This window comes from Dysidea avara, chromosome 6, assembly GCF_963678975.1.
Source record: "Dysidea avara chromosome 6, odDysAvar1.4, whole genome shotgun sequence".
In the NCBI taxonomy this organism is placed as follows: domain Eukaryota; kingdom Metazoa; phylum Porifera; class Demospongiae; order Dictyoceratida; family Dysideidae; genus Dysidea; species Dysidea avara.
This window is the reverse complement of record NC_089277.1, coordinates 36030954-36049762: the sequence shown is the minus strand read 5'-3', so window position 1 is coordinate 36049762 and position 18809 is coordinate 36030954. Positions and strand designations below refer to the sequence as shown.

At 37.9% G+C, this 18809-nt stretch overlaps 2 protein-coding genes across 2 annotated transcripts in view; both read right to left on the bottom strand.

Annotated features, from left to right (window-relative positions):
- LOC136259160 (uncharacterized) overlaps positions 1–11088 on the bottom strand; it is a 66408-nt gene extending 55320 nt beyond the window's left edge. Inside the window, exons 1-2 of the mRNA XM_066052600.1 lie at positions 10866–11088; positions 9158–9254 (exon numbers count right to left, since the gene is read on the bottom strand). Of these exons, the coding sequence (XP_065908672.1) occupies positions 9158–9254; positions 10866–11041 (273 nt within the window). The 5' untranslated portion in view covers positions 11042–11088. The remainder of the gene's footprint in view (positions 1–9157; positions 9255–10865) is intronic.
- Positions 11089–15037: 3949 nt separating this feature from the next.
- The window catches only part of LOC136258205 (uncharacterized), a 23005-nt gene continuing 19233 nt past the window's right edge, over positions 15038–18809 (bottom strand). The window contains exons 6-7 of the mRNA XM_066051535.1: positions 16046–16172; positions 15038–15206 (exon numbers count right to left, since the gene is read on the bottom strand). Coding sequence (XP_065907607.1) covers positions 15132–15206; positions 16046–16172 — 202 coding nt within the window. The 3' untranslated portion in view covers positions 15038–15131. The remainder of the gene's footprint in view (positions 15207–16045; positions 16173–18809) is intronic.

Here is an 18809-nt window from a genome sequence, read left to right as displayed (position 1 = left end):
GGGCCTCGCGTCAAATGGAGATTGGCTGTTGTCGAGGAATTGACATATGGAGGTGACGGTTTGGTGAGAGCCGCAAACATTAGGACCAGTACAGGTCAAACAAATAGACCTATTGTCAGGCTGGTCCCACTTGAAGTATCTGCTCAAGGCAAGGACACTGTCTGTAGTAAGGACAACAAACTGGATTGTGAGGTCGAGAAGACAAGTTCAACGAGTAATAGTCAAGTGGATATCCCCGAAGAAGTTATTGAAACGCGTCCTACAAGGAGCTCAGCTAGTAAGGCTCGAGAAAGATTAACACAGTGGGCTAACATTCTTTCGGGGCCCCGGAGGATGTCATAGATAGTTAACTGTTACTGTACTTTAGCTATTATAAGTAACGCTATATTTAGTATGATGTAAGGCTGTGCTATAATTGGAGTATGTAGTGTGTTATTAGATCGAGTGTGCGTGTTGTGGTATCCTTCCTTTCCCGATTAATCGTGTACAACAAGGAACCTGGTCTTCTTCTAAACGTCCCGATATCGACAGATGCCTTCAGAGAAGCGTAACTCAATAACAGCTAGGGGTATGGGCTTGAACTTTTCACTGTTCAACATCGTTTCAATGCATTTTTGGCATAGCGCAGTACGTACAATGCATTCTTCATGAACTTACTAGTGTCGTCCTTTGTGTCCCATTCATCTTTGCTGACAGCGAAAAGTGTCGATTTGATGGTAGCATGTGATGGCTTCCCTCTTTTTTCTTTTTTCTTTAAAAGGTTACAAACACAGACATACACAATTACATTGAAAACTGAGTCTCTGCTTGGATCAGGTCAACTGGAGCACACTTTATGTAGAGCCCTTGTGAAGACCAGGCTCCTTTGATACATTGTATGGCTGATCGAAGTAAGCATAAAGATAGTTGACACCTGACCCAAGCAGCTGACCCTGACGGCTTCCCTTTGTAACAGAAATCATCCATATTTTTCACAGTGGCTACTTTGTTGCAGAGGGGCTTTTCGAACAGTTTTTGATTCGTACTGCTGTGTATGTGTAATGGGTTGAACATAACTGACAACGAAGCATAATGGATACTTCACTTTTCAGACGATAATTGATATAGCTGGAGCACACGACATCATTTATTTCTTTTGATCCGGTATGCGTGGGCTCACCAGTCATAATAATATTTTACAAAGAAGTTAACAAACAAGTACACAAAAATTGTTGGAATTTTCAGCTAGAGTAGGCAGTGGCGTAGCCAAACCCGGGCAAGCCAGGGCATTGCCCGGGCATCAGACTTCTTTGCCCCACCATCAGCTCCTAGAGTAATTATAAAGACGTGGACTGGATAGCTCGAGATTTTGCTAAAGTTACTTAACTAGTCACTGTACAAGAATAAGTATAGCACAACTTATACAACACTCACCATGCCGTTTTCGCCGATGGTTTTCTAGATGGGGTTATCCAAGGGATTTTCCCTACGAGTAACTTGATTGTGCACAAATAGAGGAGGCAATAAATAGAAGCAAGATTACGTGATTACAAAAAACCGCGCATCATTGTGGCAAGGAGTGAAGGACATAGTGATGGGCGATACCAGGATTTTCAGAACGATACGATATCGATACGATATTGACTAAAATTGACCGATATTGATACTTTTCGATACGATATTGTAACATTAATTTGCACGTGTAAATTGCTAGTTTTCACATAATTTGATATTAGGTAGCTATGGCTATACACAATGGGGATTTCTTGTCCACATACACAAGAGTAACAGTAATTAGAAAATTGCTGAAGGTAATGGAAAGCTACAATTAACTATTAAAAAGCTAAAATAGACATTTTAAAAGTAAATCAGATCACGTGATGTATCGTATCAAAATATCGAGTTTTGAAAAATATATCGATACTTTTCGATATCAGCAAAAAATCAAACGATACGATATAATATCGATATATCGCCCAACACTAGAAGGACAAAGAACTGGTTTCACTATAGTGGGCTGGACGGTTTACATTTGGATTAAGTGATCACGGTAGCTATCGGTGTGGTCAAAACTCGGGAGGCTAAGCAGTCTAGAGGTATTTGTGAAATTAGCACCCATCTATCCGTGTGGATACTGCTCAGTTCAAACGGTATGGAGTACTTGTTCAGTCAGCAATTATTTTCTTTTTGTTTCCACTTTTCTAGGCTAACAACTGTAGTGGCAGAGCATAGTCATCACGTGATAGAGCGCCTCGTGCTTTAATTCAAGAATCTTTGTAGTCTGGTATTAAGTCACATGTAGCTAGATGTATGTAATATGTTAGAAGGCCAATAGCTAGCTAGGCGTTCGCTTCTATTAGGTTGATATTAGTCATCTTGCATACAGTAGTGTAGGATGATAGCTACATAATGCATTTTAAAAATGTTATATTGATGTCCATATGAAGATGGGCATGTGTACGTGTGTTGCATGGGAAATGGCTTGCCCACCCATGGCGAAAAGTCTGGCTACGCCACTGAGAGTAGGGACCATAGCACATCAATAAAAAGTACTGAAACAAGCTGGAGTAGTGCATGATATTAATTTACAGTAAAACAATAAGAAGTGCTACTGTGCATTTCCGCCATGGTATGTTGAGAACAGTAGGGATATAATACTACTTATTGCTATACTGTGATTTATTATCGTGCAGTACTTCAGCTTGTTTCAGTACTTTTTATCAATGTTTTATGGTCCCTAATTTAGCTGAAAATTCTCAAAAAATTTTTGTGCACTTATATATTAAGACACACGGTAGTGTGTCGTGCGGCCCAAGAAGCCGGCGCCACACCATGAGTATATTGACAGGAAGAAAGAAACCGTCATTTTCACACCTTTGTATCTCGGTGATCCCTTATCCGATTGGAACCAAATTTGCTACAGAGTTGCCCGCCAGCCAGGGAAGTCCACATTCCAAATTTGAAGGAAATCGCTCCAGCCGTTTCCAAGATACGAGCTGCCAAAGTTTCAATTTTTTTTCTCAGTTTTTTTTCTTCGTGTTTTTGCACATTTGCAAAAATTGCTATAAAACGCAAACGCGTACTCCAATCGCCTTAAAATTTGGCACACAGAAAGAGCAGGGGCGGATCCAGGGGGGGCTTTGGGGGCTGAAGCCCCCCCTTCACTTTTATAGGCTTTACTTGATCAACATGCTGAGAATTATAATGAAATTTTGTCTTAGCATAATTATATGATACCTAATAATACAAGTACTCATAAAGCCACCTTATAAACATCTTTCCAATGTATTATCAGTGGATTTATGTTAAAGTTTATGCAAAAAGGACCAGGATCAGCATTGGAGGTGTACAAGATCGAGATACTCTAATAGAGCAGTCAGCTAACTACTCTAATAGAACATTCAATGGAAGCATATACCGTATAGCGGGTTATTTTCGAAACAGAAATTTTCGCACAAGAAGCAAAATCTAAATTTTGAAAGATTTTAATTTCGAAGAGTGCATATTTCGAAGTCCAGATGGATTTCAAATAAATGGAAATCCGTGTCACAAATTATGAAGATGCGTGAATGTTTGCCGAAAACTGACTTACTGATGGAATAATCCCCATTCCTGTGCACTGGAGAGAAGACTGAGGGAGTCTCGGGTGGAGTGAATTCACTGGCACGATCACACTAGATCATATACCATAGATTCTAGAGCAGACGGCATCAATTCCCATTCTGGAACCTGTTTTCTGGTTATTGGTACAGTAATGATACAGTTTACCCATTATCATCAGCAATACTGAGCTAAAACTCGAAGAATACACGAACGAATCGCCTAAAGTTGGACGGTTGCTTTCACTTGTGGGAATTTATTTTCGAAAAACAACCGGACGTGGGAATTTATTTTCGAAGAGAAGGGCCTCTTCGAAATATCCGAAAATAAAAACCTTTCGAAAATTACCAGCTATACGGTAGTTGGTTCTGTTATGAAATTTATCTAAATCTGCCTGCACCTATACATTCAATGAAGTGCATTGGTCTGTTTAAAGGGCTTCATTCATCTACTTGTGTAGTTAATATGTATGTCAATACTTAATTCAGGTACACAATTTCCATTGAAAATGCTCTCAGATTCTATCTTGTATTGTTCAATTTTCAAAATTTTCCACTTTCAACATTATTATTCTAACATACACCTATTCAGTGTTGTGCAATTGTGAGAGGGGTGCATCATGTACTTGGTTGTCTGTACTGACTCAAACTTTTCCATTAGCAAAATGCTTCAGAGAGCCATACCTATAATCTAAAGGCAGTATATAAAATATCTACACGCAGAGAATATTATGAATTTTATGTGGAAATGTCTCCATCTATTTTTAAAAATTTCCTGGGGGGCATTCCCCCAGACCCCCTAGTTCCAGCATGCTGCACACACTTCTACCCAAGAGATTAATACCTTGAGTTAGCCCCCCCCCCCCCCCCCCCCTTCATAAATCCTAGATCCGCCCCTGAAGAGAGTCCAAAGGCGAATCCTAGCATCAAATTTGGTGCAAATCCGATGAATGGTTCAGGAGTTATGACCGATTATTCGCGTAAAACAAGATCGATTAGTTGTCACGCCTACAGGGTAAACTGCTCCATAGAATGAGTTGAAAATTGCTATGTAGATGGAGTAACCATCGTAGGAGTGCCTTTTGGTGGTTTGAAAGGAATCGAGATAAAAACCACGGAGATATGACACAAAACCCAACCTGTGTCACAATTACGCGATCGATTTTTATGAATAAAAAAGTATTAGTTTTTACGCCTACTAGGCAAACCGCTTTGAGCAATGAGCTGAAAATCGGTGTATAGCTGGAATAATCATCATAGAAAGTCCTTGCAGTAGTATAGAAGAATTGGATTACAAACCACTGAGTTATGATTCGAAAGCCAACTCCGTGTAGCAAATGAGAGATCAAGATACTCTAATAGAACAGTCACCCTAATAGAGCATTCAGCTAACTTATTTACTCCATTATAGAATTCTATTACATTGCACGTTATTCTGTAGGGAGCAAACAGTTAATCTTATAGACAGTTCAGCAAGAAGCAAGTCACCGTGTGGAGAGTTAAGCTACAAATATATCATTGTAGAGATTCAGAACATTACAAGTCACACTGAAGAGAGTTCAGCTATAAACAAGTCATGCACCCTGTAGAGAATTCAGCTACAATTAAGTCACTCTCTAGAGAATTCAGCTACACACAAGTCACTGTGGAGAGAGTTCAGCTACAAACAAATTACCCTATAGAGAGATCAGCTACAAACAAAACACTTTGCAGAGAGTTCAGCAACAAACAAATCAACTTGTAGAGAGATCAGCTACAAACAAATCAGCTTGTAGAGAGATCAGTTACACACAAATCAACCTGTAGAGAGATAAGCTAGAAACAAATAACCCTGTAGAGAGTTCAGCTACAAAAAATCACCCTGTAGAGACATCAGCTAGAAACTAGACACAATGCAAGGAGTTCAGCTACAAGCAATCACCCTGTAGAGAGTTCAGCTAAAACAAATCAACCTGCAGAGAGATCAGCTACAAACAAATCACCTTATAGAGAGTTCAGCTACAAACAAATTACCCTGTAGAGAGATCGGCTACAAATAAATCAACCTGCAGAGAGATCAGCTACACACAAATCAACTTGTAGAGAGATCAGCTACAAACAACTTACCGTGTAGAGAGATCAGCTAGAAACTAGACACAATGTAAGGAGTTCAGCTACAAGTAGCTACAAGTAAATCACCCTGTAGAGAGTTCAGCTATAAACAAATCAACCTGTAGAGCGATCAGCTAGAAACAAATCACTCTGAAGAGAAGTCAGCTACAAAAAATCACCCTGTAGAGAGATCAGCTAGAAACAAATCAGCTTGTAGAGAGATCAGTTACAGACAAATCAACCTGTAGAGAGATAAGCTAGAAACAAATCACCCTGTAGAGAGTTCAGCTACAAAAATCACCCTAGACACAATGCAAGGGGTTCAGCTACAAGCAATCACCCTGTAGAGAGTTCACCTAAAACAAATCAACCTGCAGAGAGATCAGCTACACACAAATCAACTTGTAGAGAGATCAGCTACAAATAAATCATCCTGTAGAGAGATCAGCTAGAAACTATACACAATGTAAGGAGTTCAGCTACAAGCAAATCAACCTGTAGAGCGATCAGCTAGAAACAAATCACCCTGAAGAGAGGTCAGTTACAAAAAATCACCCTGTAGAGAGATCAGCTAGAAACAAATCACCCTGAAGAGCGGTCAGCTACAAAAAATCACATTGTAGAGAGATCAACTACAAACAAAACATTTTGCAGAGAGTTCAGCTACAAACAAATCAACCTTTAGAGCGATCAGCAACAAACAAATCAACTTGTAGAGAGATTATTTAGAAACAAATCAACCTGCAGAGAGATCAGCTACAAACAAATCAGCTTGTAGAGAGATCAGTAACACACAAATCAACCTGTAGAGAGATAAGCTAGAAACAAATAACCCTGCAGAGAGTTCAGCTACAAAAAAAATCACCCTGTAGAGACATCAGCTAGAACCTAGACACAATGTAAGGAGTTCAGCTACAAGCATATCACCCTGTAGAGAGTTCAGCTAAAACAAATCAACCTGCAGAGAGATCAGCTACAAACAAATTACCCTGTAGAGAGATCGGCTACAAATAAATCAACCTGCAGAGAGATCAGCTACACACAAATCAACTTGCAGAGAGATCAGCTACAAACAAATCACCCTGTAGAGAGATCAGCTAGAAACTAGACACAATGCAAGGAGTTCAGCTACAAGCAAATCACCCTTTAGTGAGTTCAGCTACAAACAAATCAACCTGCAGTGAGATCACCTACAAAAACGCACCTTGTACAGAGTTCAGTTACAAACAAATTACCCTGTAGAGAGATCAGGTAGAAGAATTCACCTTGTAGTGAGTTCAGCAACAAAGAAACCACCATGTAGAGAGTTCAGCTGCAAACAAATCACCTTGTAGAAAATTCAGTTACAAGCAAATCACCCAGTAGAAAGATCAGCTAGAAGAAGTTACCTTGTAGAGAGTTCAGCTACAAAGAAACCATCATGTAGAGAGTTCAGCTACAAAGAAATTACCCCGTAGAGAGTTCAGCTAGAAGAAGTCACCTTGTAAAGAGTTCAGCTACAAAGAAACCATCATGTAGAGAGTTCAGCTACAAAGAAACCACCATGTAGAGAGTTTAACTGCAAAAAACACCTGTAGAGAGTTCAGCTAGAAACAAATCACCCTGTAGAGAGATCAGCTAGAAGAGGTCACCTTGTAGAGAGTTCAGCTACAAAGAAACCATCACAAAAAAAGAGTTCAGCTGCAAATAAATCACTTGTAGAGAGTTCAGCTACAAACAAATCCCCCTGTAGAGGGATCAGCTAGAAGAAACCACCTTGTAGAGAGTTCAGCTACAAAGAAACCATCATGTAGAGAGTTCAGCTACAAACAAATCACCCTGTGGAGAGATCAGCTAGAAGAAGTTACCTTGTAGATAGTTCAGCTACAAACAATTCACCCTGTAGAAAGATCAGCTAGAAGTCACCTTGTAGAGTGTTCAGTTACAAAGAAACCATCATGTAGAGAGTTCAGCTACAAACAAATCGCTCTGTAGAGTTCAGCTGCAAAGAAACCGCCATGTAGACGCCATGTAGAGAGTTCAGCCTCAAACAAACCACCCTGTAGAGAATTCAACTACAACAAATCACCATGTAGAGAAGAAGTTACCTTGTAGAGAGTTCAGCTACAAAGAAACCATCATGTAGAGAGTTCAGCTACAAAGAAACCACCATGTAGAGAGTTTAGCTGCAAACAAATCACCTGTAGAGAGTTCAGCTAGAAACAAATCACCCCGTAGAGAGATCAGCTGGAAGAAGTTACCTTGTAGAGCTACAAAGAAACCATCATGTAGAGAGTTCAGCTGCAAACAAATCACCCTGTAGGGAGTTCAGCTACAAAAAATCACCCTGTAGAGAGTTCAGCTAGACGAAGTCACCTTATAGAGATTTCAGCTACAAAGAAACCATAATGTAAAGAGTTCAGCTACAAAGAAACCACCATGTAGAGAGTTTAGCTGAAAACAAATCACCTGTAGAGAGTTCAGTTAGAAACAAATCACCCTGTAGAAAGACCAGCTAGAAGAGGTCACCTTGTAGAGAGTTCAGCTACAAAGAAACCATCCTGTATATAGTTCAGCTACATTTCAAGTCACCCAGTAGAGAGAAATCAGCTGCAAAAAATATCCTGTGGGGAATAATGGGCATGTAATAAATATATGTATATAATTTGTATAATTATTAATAAAATCAAAAATAATTGAAGCATTAAAAATCTTCTATAAGTTTTTTTCTTCTTCCTGTGTTAAAGAAAAAAAACACATGGGTTAAAAAAGCCCCAAAGCCTGCCATAGGCCGGCTTTGCAGTATACAAATACAAAAAGAAGTGATATCTAATGAAAAACAGCCAAGCTGTAAAAAATGTGCGGCCCCCAAAAAGGCCATGGTGAAAAAAGATGTGAAATCCAAGGTGGCGGCCAAGAAATGGCTGTGATGGTAGGTTAATGGTTAAATTTTAATAACAACAATTGAGGTGAATTTGGTGCCGCTTTTTCACCATGGCTTTTTTGGGGGCCGCACCTTTTTTACAGCTTGGCTGTTTTTGATTAGATATATATATATACACTCATCATTCATGGGTGGAAGAGACACCTTTATTTAAGGGGGGCTGGGGTCTTCTAGCTTGGTGATGCCATGGTAAGTTGAAGACCAAAAAGAAAAAGTCACTACCTGCAGCTGCTAGCAATAGTTGCCCTCAATCAACTATATCATTCTCCTTATTTATAACTACACACATAGCTTGCTACACTGCTCCTCTGAAGAATACTGTGACTGCTCTATTAGAGTGTCTCGAATTGTTGATGCTACAGTATTGAGCTAGGCTCTCCATCACAGCTATAGATAATTTTAAAGGTAAACCCTCCCATAATTTTTTCCACAGGGCTACAGCCCCCACCCCCCTTCTCCACTGCCTCTGACATCATTCAATTTACACGTTCCATAGTGCTCATGGTATTTGTTGAGCCCATACATAGACATATATAGTATGCCAGTACACATTCTGATTACTCACTGCTGATGTCTGAGTAGCAGCACATACTCCTCCTACTTTTACAGGGAAACAAAGATTAAGATGATATCCAAAACCATTTGGAGAAGTAGATTCAAGCCTGTGTCATAAGTGTAAGGACAAGAATGCATGTAACAGCAACTACATGTTAATGGTGACTTAGACAGAATATAGTATGTAAATTTACTGACATCACGCAGATGACGGTTAAACAAATATTAAGAATCATTTGATAAGCAACTTCAGATACTAAATTAGTAGTTCAGTATCTCTAACACAATCACCTACCACTATATTTGTATGACTGGCTGAATGAAAACCAGTACCACAGGACAAACAAAAAACGTTTTTGAGAATTTGAATTGAAATTCTGACCATAAATTCACTTAGCCCCACCAATTATTTGCTATAGGGTGGTGTTAGAAGACCAAGAACAAATTATAGAGTTAATGTTGTGCTGGATCCTTATAGTACAGGAAATAAAATGCTGCAAGGACATCCGTCCTTCTACAATTGTTTCTCAGGTCCTCACCAAGACCATGCAGAAGTAGTCATCAGTTGTTGTCAGATGATGGTTCTAAAATCAGTCTGACTTACAACCAACCAGTCTGTTGTATAACTGCTGGAGTTTATTAGCTGAGCTGCGGGCTTTAAATGTGTAGCTGGCTGAGCAATCTACCACTGAGGTACGGATGTGCTGAACAGTATGTGAGAGCCAGAGGGTTGAACACCTTCACACCAATTGCAATATGCACAATCCTAGAAACGATCAACAACGATATCAAGACAAGCTCTATCTTCAGTATTGGCTGTTCTGTAGTGATATGATTCGCAAGATTTGCAAACAAGCAAATGTGATATTTTAGTCAAAAGTTCTATCCCTGGATAATTCATTAGGACAGATTGTCGGTGAACCTCCACAAGGACACCCAAAGACATACTCAACTGAGAATTGTTTGCCACACACAGTTACATTGGGAATCAAGTGAATTTTAAAGAGTTGCACGTGCAGATTTGCCAGTTGCCGGCTACCAATAAAGTCTGTGCCAAAACCAAATTTGATACACAAAGCCACAGTATTATTCATTTCACCAAAACAACAAAACTCCTCATAGCTACTGTATTATGTATAATTTTAGCATCATGTATAAAATTTGATACAGTACCTTGCGATTGCTGTGAAAGGCTCATTGATTAATAGTATGGCTTTGTAGCAGATTTTGAAAATAGTTGAAGTGATTGTGTGCGATTGTCACCAATCGACGAGCCTTTCACAACAATCAGATGCTGTGCAGTAGAATCCCCCAAATCTTGGGGTTAAAGCTGCTACGTATGCATATGCTTCCTTTACCAGATCTCTTTTGTTCTCAACCGGGCAATGACAAAAGAGTAAGTGGTCTGACTATATACCCCAGACCCAATGCTGGACAAAATAACCGAAAAGTGGTCTGGTTTGTTGTTGTTTCGCTTAACGAGTCACAAATGGTCTTACTAAAATCATATATAATATATACTTTCGGACACTATGATTAAATTATCTGTGTACGAAAATAGGCAGTGAAAACCCTGCAAGTCACATGACCAAATCGGGCCAAATGGTCTGCGTTACGTCACTGTGTAAAAGCACGTCCTCCATCCGCTACCATCGGATCATCCACCATTCACATGCACAAACTCAAACACAAATTCAGCCACAACAGACATCACTTACGAAGGATTTCCATTAGTATTAGCGTATGCTGACAGATCAATGGTGCCACTCCCATCGCTCATCTCGCACTGACACAAAGCGTACTGGCCCACTCCGATATCACATGTTTTCTGTCCACTACTACTGCTCGCTAACAGCAAAAGTGTCATGGAAAAGACCGTCACAGTCGCCGGCATATTTTGATTGCTAGCAAATAAATTTTCATTAAACCACGTGACATAGTGACGCGCGCCGCCAATCTTAACTGATTTTGTTATGTGAGTTACTGACTGTCCTATTACATTATATGCTATTATTTAATTTATTTATAGTGAGCACTACTGGACAATATATCCATATCCATGCTATTACATGGAATTTCCATAATCACCTTGAAATACCCATGAAAGGTTCAGTTGGTATTTTTCATGGGTAATGAAATACCTATGAAATGCATGGAGCAAAATAATGATCTGAACAGTTATTTAGTGGCAAAGTGTTCCATCCTTTAATAGTTCTGGAGAAATAACTGTTCTGATATGACCATGATGAAATGTAATGGGTGGTATGATCTGGTTGTTCTCATTGATGGTAAATAATACGATGGAATGGAGATAGCAAACTGGTGATACAGTCCCTTGTGTAGAACTTATCTAGTATCTTATGACGGGTCACAAGAGATGGCCAGGATAGTTCACTTAACATTGCTGAGACTGAGCTAAATCTACTATAGCTGTTATAAATTTATCGGGTTGCATAACGTTGTACCTTTTCTAAGTGTTGGATGTACAAGTTATAATATGGATCCCACACAGCTGAGGTGTATTCCATTGTAGTGTTACCATTGTGAGGTATGCCGATTCCTTAACTTTTCTTCAGTAATTACTGAGGTTGCATTTTAGAGTTTTGTTACCGTTGCTATTATGGTGGATATGTGTGAGAACCAGGATAGCAATCTGTTAATCAAGATGCCCAGATAAGAGTGTTGTTCAGGTACTTCTAATATGTAGTCATTCAATATGTAATTATGTGTGATAGGTAAAGATATCCTTGTGCACCACACTACATGAGCACATTTGATGATATTAATATTTAGTTGTCAAGTGTTAGCCCATTCAGATGATGTTGTTGGAGTTTGGTGGTATCTACTCTGCTATTGATTATTCTATAAAGCAAGCAATCATCTGTGAAAATCCAAAGAGGAGAATTAATTATCTTTTGTGATGTCATTTATATACAATGAAAGCATCAGGGGACCTAGGACTGTGCCCTGATGTATTCTGGTACAGGGTTTGAAGTTTCACTATCTAAAACCACAATTTGTGAGCTTCGAGTGAGCCAAGATTTAACCTATTTTGAAGTACTGTTGTTAATTCCATAGTATCTTAATTAATTTTAGTCCGAAGTTGCTGATGTGAAAACGTATCAAAAGCTTTAGAGAAGTTTAGGTAGATTATATCAATTCCTTTTTAATGGTCAAGAACATAAGAAATATCTTTGGTCAGAGTGATTGGCTGAATGATGCAAGAGTGATTTGATCGAAAGCCATACTGGTTTTTAATTAAAACATTGTTTTGGTTATATTAAGATGGTCGGTCTATGCTGGAATGGTAAATAATGTGTTCCATAGTCTTAGCACAGATAGATCTAGGTTAAGGATATAGGTTGGTAATTGCTGGCACTACTGTGGTTACCCTTTTGGAATACTGAGGTCAAAATTAATATTAACTGATAGCCAATCACTTGGTGATGAGCTGGATCTTTCACTATAAACTATAATTTATATGCTAAAAATCCTGTATGAGCAGCCAGAGATATTATACCATATAAGAGTCATCTTTGAGCAGGCTGCTTTCATTGCTGTCTCCTGCTCATACAATACTGTTAATTCTAGAGCCTCCCTAGAATGGGATCTATTGGTTTGCCTAAATTGAACTTTTCTGCATGGTATAGCTAATTATTATTCTTGTACTAGATGTCTTGCCAGGATTCCTGTACTGACCACCCTGTGGGTATCAGTGCATGGTACCCCTGAGTATAGACTCTTGTCTCTTGTACTTATTATTGTCTTAACAAAAAATAAGACATCTCTCATAACATGAAAAGCAAGGATTTATATATGGCAAATTACAATTATTCTACCTATATATACTAGCTAGCATTATTCTTCAGTATTTCATTAAGCACTTCAGTATTTCATTAAGCACTTCAGTATTATGCTTAAGCAATTAAAAGTTAAGTTATTAGGATGAAGCATGCATAACATAATTATGTCATCTGAACTGCAAGATTCTGAGAAACTGAACTGTCATCACAAAACTTAGAACTCTATTTAGCTACTATAACACAGTGGCATCCTCATTGCACAGACAATCCAAGTATGACTCATATTAATACTGAACAATGAAACAACGAATACAGGTATGAAGGATGCAATAGGCTTATTGGCCTTTAGGTATTCTTAGGAGTATTGATCGAGTTAGGCACAACCCTATTAAAGTTAATATGCTTTTATTTTATCTATTAATATGCTCAGTGGATTATTATGCTAGCTTCAGTGTTCTTTTTTAAGGTCAGTAAAGTCGAATCACAATAATTTATTTTTGCAAGGTACTTAAAGGGTGGGAGGTCAGTATCACATGCAGTTTGTATGTACAAAACTGTGTAGCAAACTTGAAGCTATACAGTTCAGCAACAGCTAGTTGGTTACTGTGTATGTTTGTGATAAATGCTACTTAGATACTACTTAACTGTATGTGGTTTTGCAGTCTCTTAAAGAACATAATTTCTCTTATCCCATATAGAGATGAGGCCGGACTAGCTCTCTATGGGATATTAACATACAGTAGAATGAATGATGACAATAGTGATGGCAATAGATCATCATGCTTTCTCATGGACAACTTGATAAGGATGCTATAGTTTATGATGCATGTTCTTTTTACTGCTACATGTGACTCAGGTGCATAGGCGGATCTAGGAGACACTGTCAGAGGGGGCCAAGGGGGGGCAAGAAGTTTTAGTGCACAACAGCGTTTATTCCACTAAGAGGATAAGAATGGAATTCTAGTACACAAGTTATATTCATTTGCATAACTTTATTCAGCATATATATAGCTGGATGAATGATGGACACACAGTTTCTAGACTGTATAATTCAGTTGAAGAAAATTTTAAAAAATTAGACCTCCTATGTTTGAATTAGAGAGCATTTTTGAAAGCACTTAGCTAATGAAGTGTATGCTTTGCAAGATTGGTTAGCCTATCTGAGATAAACCTGTTTGAGGGTAAAGTGTATATAAATAAGGAGTAGTTAGTTTTGTTATGATTTGTAAAAATTGTAAATTCAGTGATGATATTAAAATTGCGACTGTTCTATTAGAGTAGTGACTGCTCTATTAGAGTATCTCGATCTTTGCACAAAGATTCAAATTTATTTGCCTCACTTTCTTTACAGTGTACAGTTTAGCTATAACTGAGTACATTTATATTTGTTGTCTTCTATTTTCCCATTGGCTTTCTATACTTCTGAATACAGTGTGAATGCATGACTCTAATTTCTGGTATCAGTATAGTACTGTAGGTCCAAGGGGGGCAAGAGAAGGGCCAGGGGGGGCACAGCACCCCTTGGCCCCCCCTCAGATCCGCCTATGCTCAGGTGTGACTGCATAACTGGTTTGTTAGGGTGTCTCAATCTTCATGATCAGCAGTGAAGAGACTTAAGATTCCAGTGAAAAGCTTTTAGCTCTATTTAGACTACTAATACAGCAAAATATACGATCATAGTGAAAAGTTTGGTGTAACTATGTGGACATGCAGAGATGCTACAGGCATAATTTTGCACTTTTCTATTTTAAACTTATGAGCAATTGTCTGGAAGGTAATAGACATCATGAAAATGTAATCACTTGACAGCCTTTACTTGTGTATTATGCTGTAATATAATACTCATGTCTCCAGCTGTTTTATTAGAGTGCATGGTCTTTTTCTATGACATGCTTTCCTCGGCAATTTGTTATGCCATAATATCCTTGATGCTCTAAGCAATATATTCAGCCCTTTGTTAGAGTGCTGTCCACAGCCTATCAAGACACACGATACACTGATCCACGAAACCATATGATTTCTTACCAACCCCTACTATATAGTACTATCATACTGTCTGATAGTACGCAGTACATAATATACCGTAATAACCTTTTTGCTCACACTTATCACGTAACAATACAAAAATGTGCAGTAACAGTGTACAAGAAAATTATGTTGCTAGATAACAATGTGTTCATGTTACATAGTGGAGTATCCTTTTCGTGATCCTTTTGCTGCACTGATGCATGGTGAGAGTGTGAACATCACTCCATCCTGTATGACAACATGTGGTAATAACTAGACATGTGGTGTGACATGTGATATTATTTGCACTAGTGTTCCACTGATATAGAAGATAATTTTTGCCAGTACAGATACCAATACTAATAATTGTACATAATTTATGACTTTATTTTGTTTGTTCATAGCCATATTTATGCTACCTGTGTTTACTTGCACTAGTGTTTTATAGCAATCCACATTGGTGATACATACATGACTGTTCTTTTAAGATAATCATTTTGCAGTGACTGTTCTATTAGTGTTAGCATATCTGGAATTCAGTGAATTTTGCGTCTTTCAATTGGTAATTAATAACATAGAACTAGACCTACAATTGGACATTGTCCATCATAAAACTCTTCTCCGTACCTTTTCTAGTTCATTAATATCTTAAAACCAAATGTGGATCCCACACTGAAGAACAGTATTCTAAGTAACACATTGCTGAACGGTTTTGATATTTCATAGATGATGTAAAATTGTTACTTGATATTGCTGTATAACTTTAGATATCATTTTAGACCTCAGCTACTATACTAGATCCAGATACAAAAGTACAGTTTCTAAACGTTTTACTCAAAGACACAATAGCGTTAGCAAGCTCATTGCAGTATATTATTGTACACCAGCCCATATCTACAGTTTTCATACAAACATTTAAGCTTTAAAGACTGTTTCTTTAAAATCCACGGTAGTGGGGTGTTAAGAAATTAAACGGTATCAAACACAGATACCGCGGTTTAACTGGGCTATTGGAGATTGTGCATATATTTTGGTCATATCCATTGTAGAGTGTTATAATTAAAATAGTGTACACCATTGCTATATACCTTAAGTAAATATGGGAAATCCTTCCAGAATTCTTTGTGTATAATAAGATCAGTTCCACTCTTCTGATGTTTCACCCTCAAGAACACTGCTCCTACTATAAAGTAGGTCACAAATGCTGCAAAAGCTCTGTGGAATAATGATAACATTGGTAATATGAAGTAGAGTAAATACTAAATTATAATAGCCACTATATCAGTGACCCATGTTTACCCACCATTGAAAAAGATTTTGATGAGGTGTACGTTCTATTAGAGTAATTGAATGGCATGCACCACTCCAGCTTGTTTCAATACGTTTTATTCATTTGCTCTCTTAGACTAGGTGAAAATTCCAATTTTTTTGTGTACTTCTACTTATATGCGTCGTAGAAAGATTTCTATTGTAACAGCAGTACTGTGCTGTACATGGAGATGTAATAATAATGTTTGTTCAGGTATTACACCGTTTATCTCACAGTAAAACAATAAGAAGTGCTATATCCCTACTGTGCTCAAGACACCATAATGGAATTGCACAGTAGGGATATAACACTACTTATTATTTTTTGTGATCTAATATATCATGCACTACTCCAGCTTGTTTAAGTACCTTTTATCGATGTACTATGGTCCCTACTCCAGTTGAAAATTCCAAATGTTTTTGGTACTTGTTTGTTAACTTTTTTGCAAATAAAATTATTATGACTGGTGAATCCAATCATACCACATCAAAAAAAAGAAATGGTATTGCTTGCCCCAGCTATAGTCAGTTCACGTTCGCCTGAGCCCTTGTTTTTTGTTAATACACTCTTGTTACATGGGCCAGCTGCCCAAACATTTAGTAGCGCTGTGAAGCCCTTTAAACACTGGAACTGTTTATCATAAAGTGCTTTGATACAGGAAAGAACAAGCAAGTTATGAGGCTTTAGAAATATCCCATACATGTAGTATGCACAATTCAGGCACGCAAACATGTTTAAACATGAAAACATGCTTGTTTCAGCACAAAACCATTGGGAGCATCACTTCTTTGATATTACAGTGGGGGCTCAGGTGAATGCATACTGACTATATATATCAGTTATCATCTGAAAAGTGAAATATCCATTACACTTCATTGTCAGCTATGTTCAACCTGTTACACAGAATTACAAATTAAGAACTGTTTGAAAAGCACCTCTGCAATCATCTATGAAAAATACAAACAATTTCCGTTATGAAGGAAAGCCATCACATACTACCGCCAAATTGACACCTTTCGTTGTTAATGGGACATTCAGGAGGACACGGGTGAGTCCATGAAGAATGCATTGTATGTACTGCAGTATACCAAAAGGCACTTGCCCGGCTGAAGTGACGTCGAACAGTAAAAGTCAAGCACGTAGCCTTAGCCATTATCGAGTTATACTTGTCTGAAGGAATCAGCCAGTTACTCAGTCAGTTACTAGAAAATTCCATTTAATAATTTTTGTTTAAAAATTCCATAGCAACTTGTTGATAGTGTTTTGGGTCTATCTGAAAGTTTGTTTGGGCTAACCAATACTGCCACATCATCATCAGGAAAAAGTGATGCTGAATTTTGGGTGATGTTTATTCATGCCAAACATTTGTGGTCCCCACTATACAAGTACACAAAAATTGGAATTTTAAACTAGATTCAAGCACTATAGGGATATAACACTTCTTATTGTTTTGCTGCGTTAATATCGTGCACTACTCCAGCTTTTTCAGTACTTTTTATCAATGTGCTATGGTCCCTACTCAAGTTGAAAACTCCAATTTTTTGTGTTCTTGTTTGCTAACTTTTTTTGTAATAATGACTGGTGAACTCACACATACAACATCAAATGAAATGGCGCCACATGCTCCAGCTACCAATTATCATCTGAAAAGTTAAGTATCCATTATGTTTCGTTGTCAGCTATGTTCAACCCGTTACACAGCATCATGAATCAAGAACTGTTCCAAAAAGTGCCTCTGCAATCAAAATAGCTACTATGAGAAATATGATGATTTTCATTATGAAGGGAAGCCATCATGTGCTACCACCAAATCAACACCTTTCGCTGTCAGCCAAGATGAATGGGACACAACAAAGGAGTACACTTGTAAGTCCATGAAGAATGCATTGCATGTACTGCGGTATGTCAAAAGGCACCTGTCAGGCCGAAGTGACATGGAACAGTTAAAAAATCAAGGTAGTAGCCTTAGCCGTTATCAAGTTACGCTTGTCTCAAGGCATCAGTCAGTCAGTCAGTAGAAAATTCCATTTATATAATAATTAAAAAAAAAATTCCGTAGCAACTTGTTGAAAGCATTTTGGGTCATTCTAAAAAAGCTTGTTTAGTTTTACCTAATCAATACTGTCTCATCGTCGTCAGGGAAAATTGAGGCTGGTTTTGGGTGATGTTTTTTGTGGGCCACATCCACTCATTTGTGGTCCCTACTATATGCTTATATAACAGCATGAACATAAGTAGCTAGAGTAGGGAAATATGTTGAAATTTGTATTGGATAAAGACACAAAACAGTTACTACATATTGAGTCTATTTCCCATACCAACAATCATGTCTCAAATAAAATTTTCTGCATTACTTCAATTTTTAATTTCTTAAAAATATGCTTGTATATTCTCTGGTTATAACTTTTTGTCACAGAGCTTAGCAAGATTTTGAAGCAGTATAATAATACTGTTTTTTAGTTGGCAAAATCATGAGACAAAAGAAATAATAGCTACCATTAGTAATATTATAGCAATGACTGTTCTATTAAAGTATCTCAATT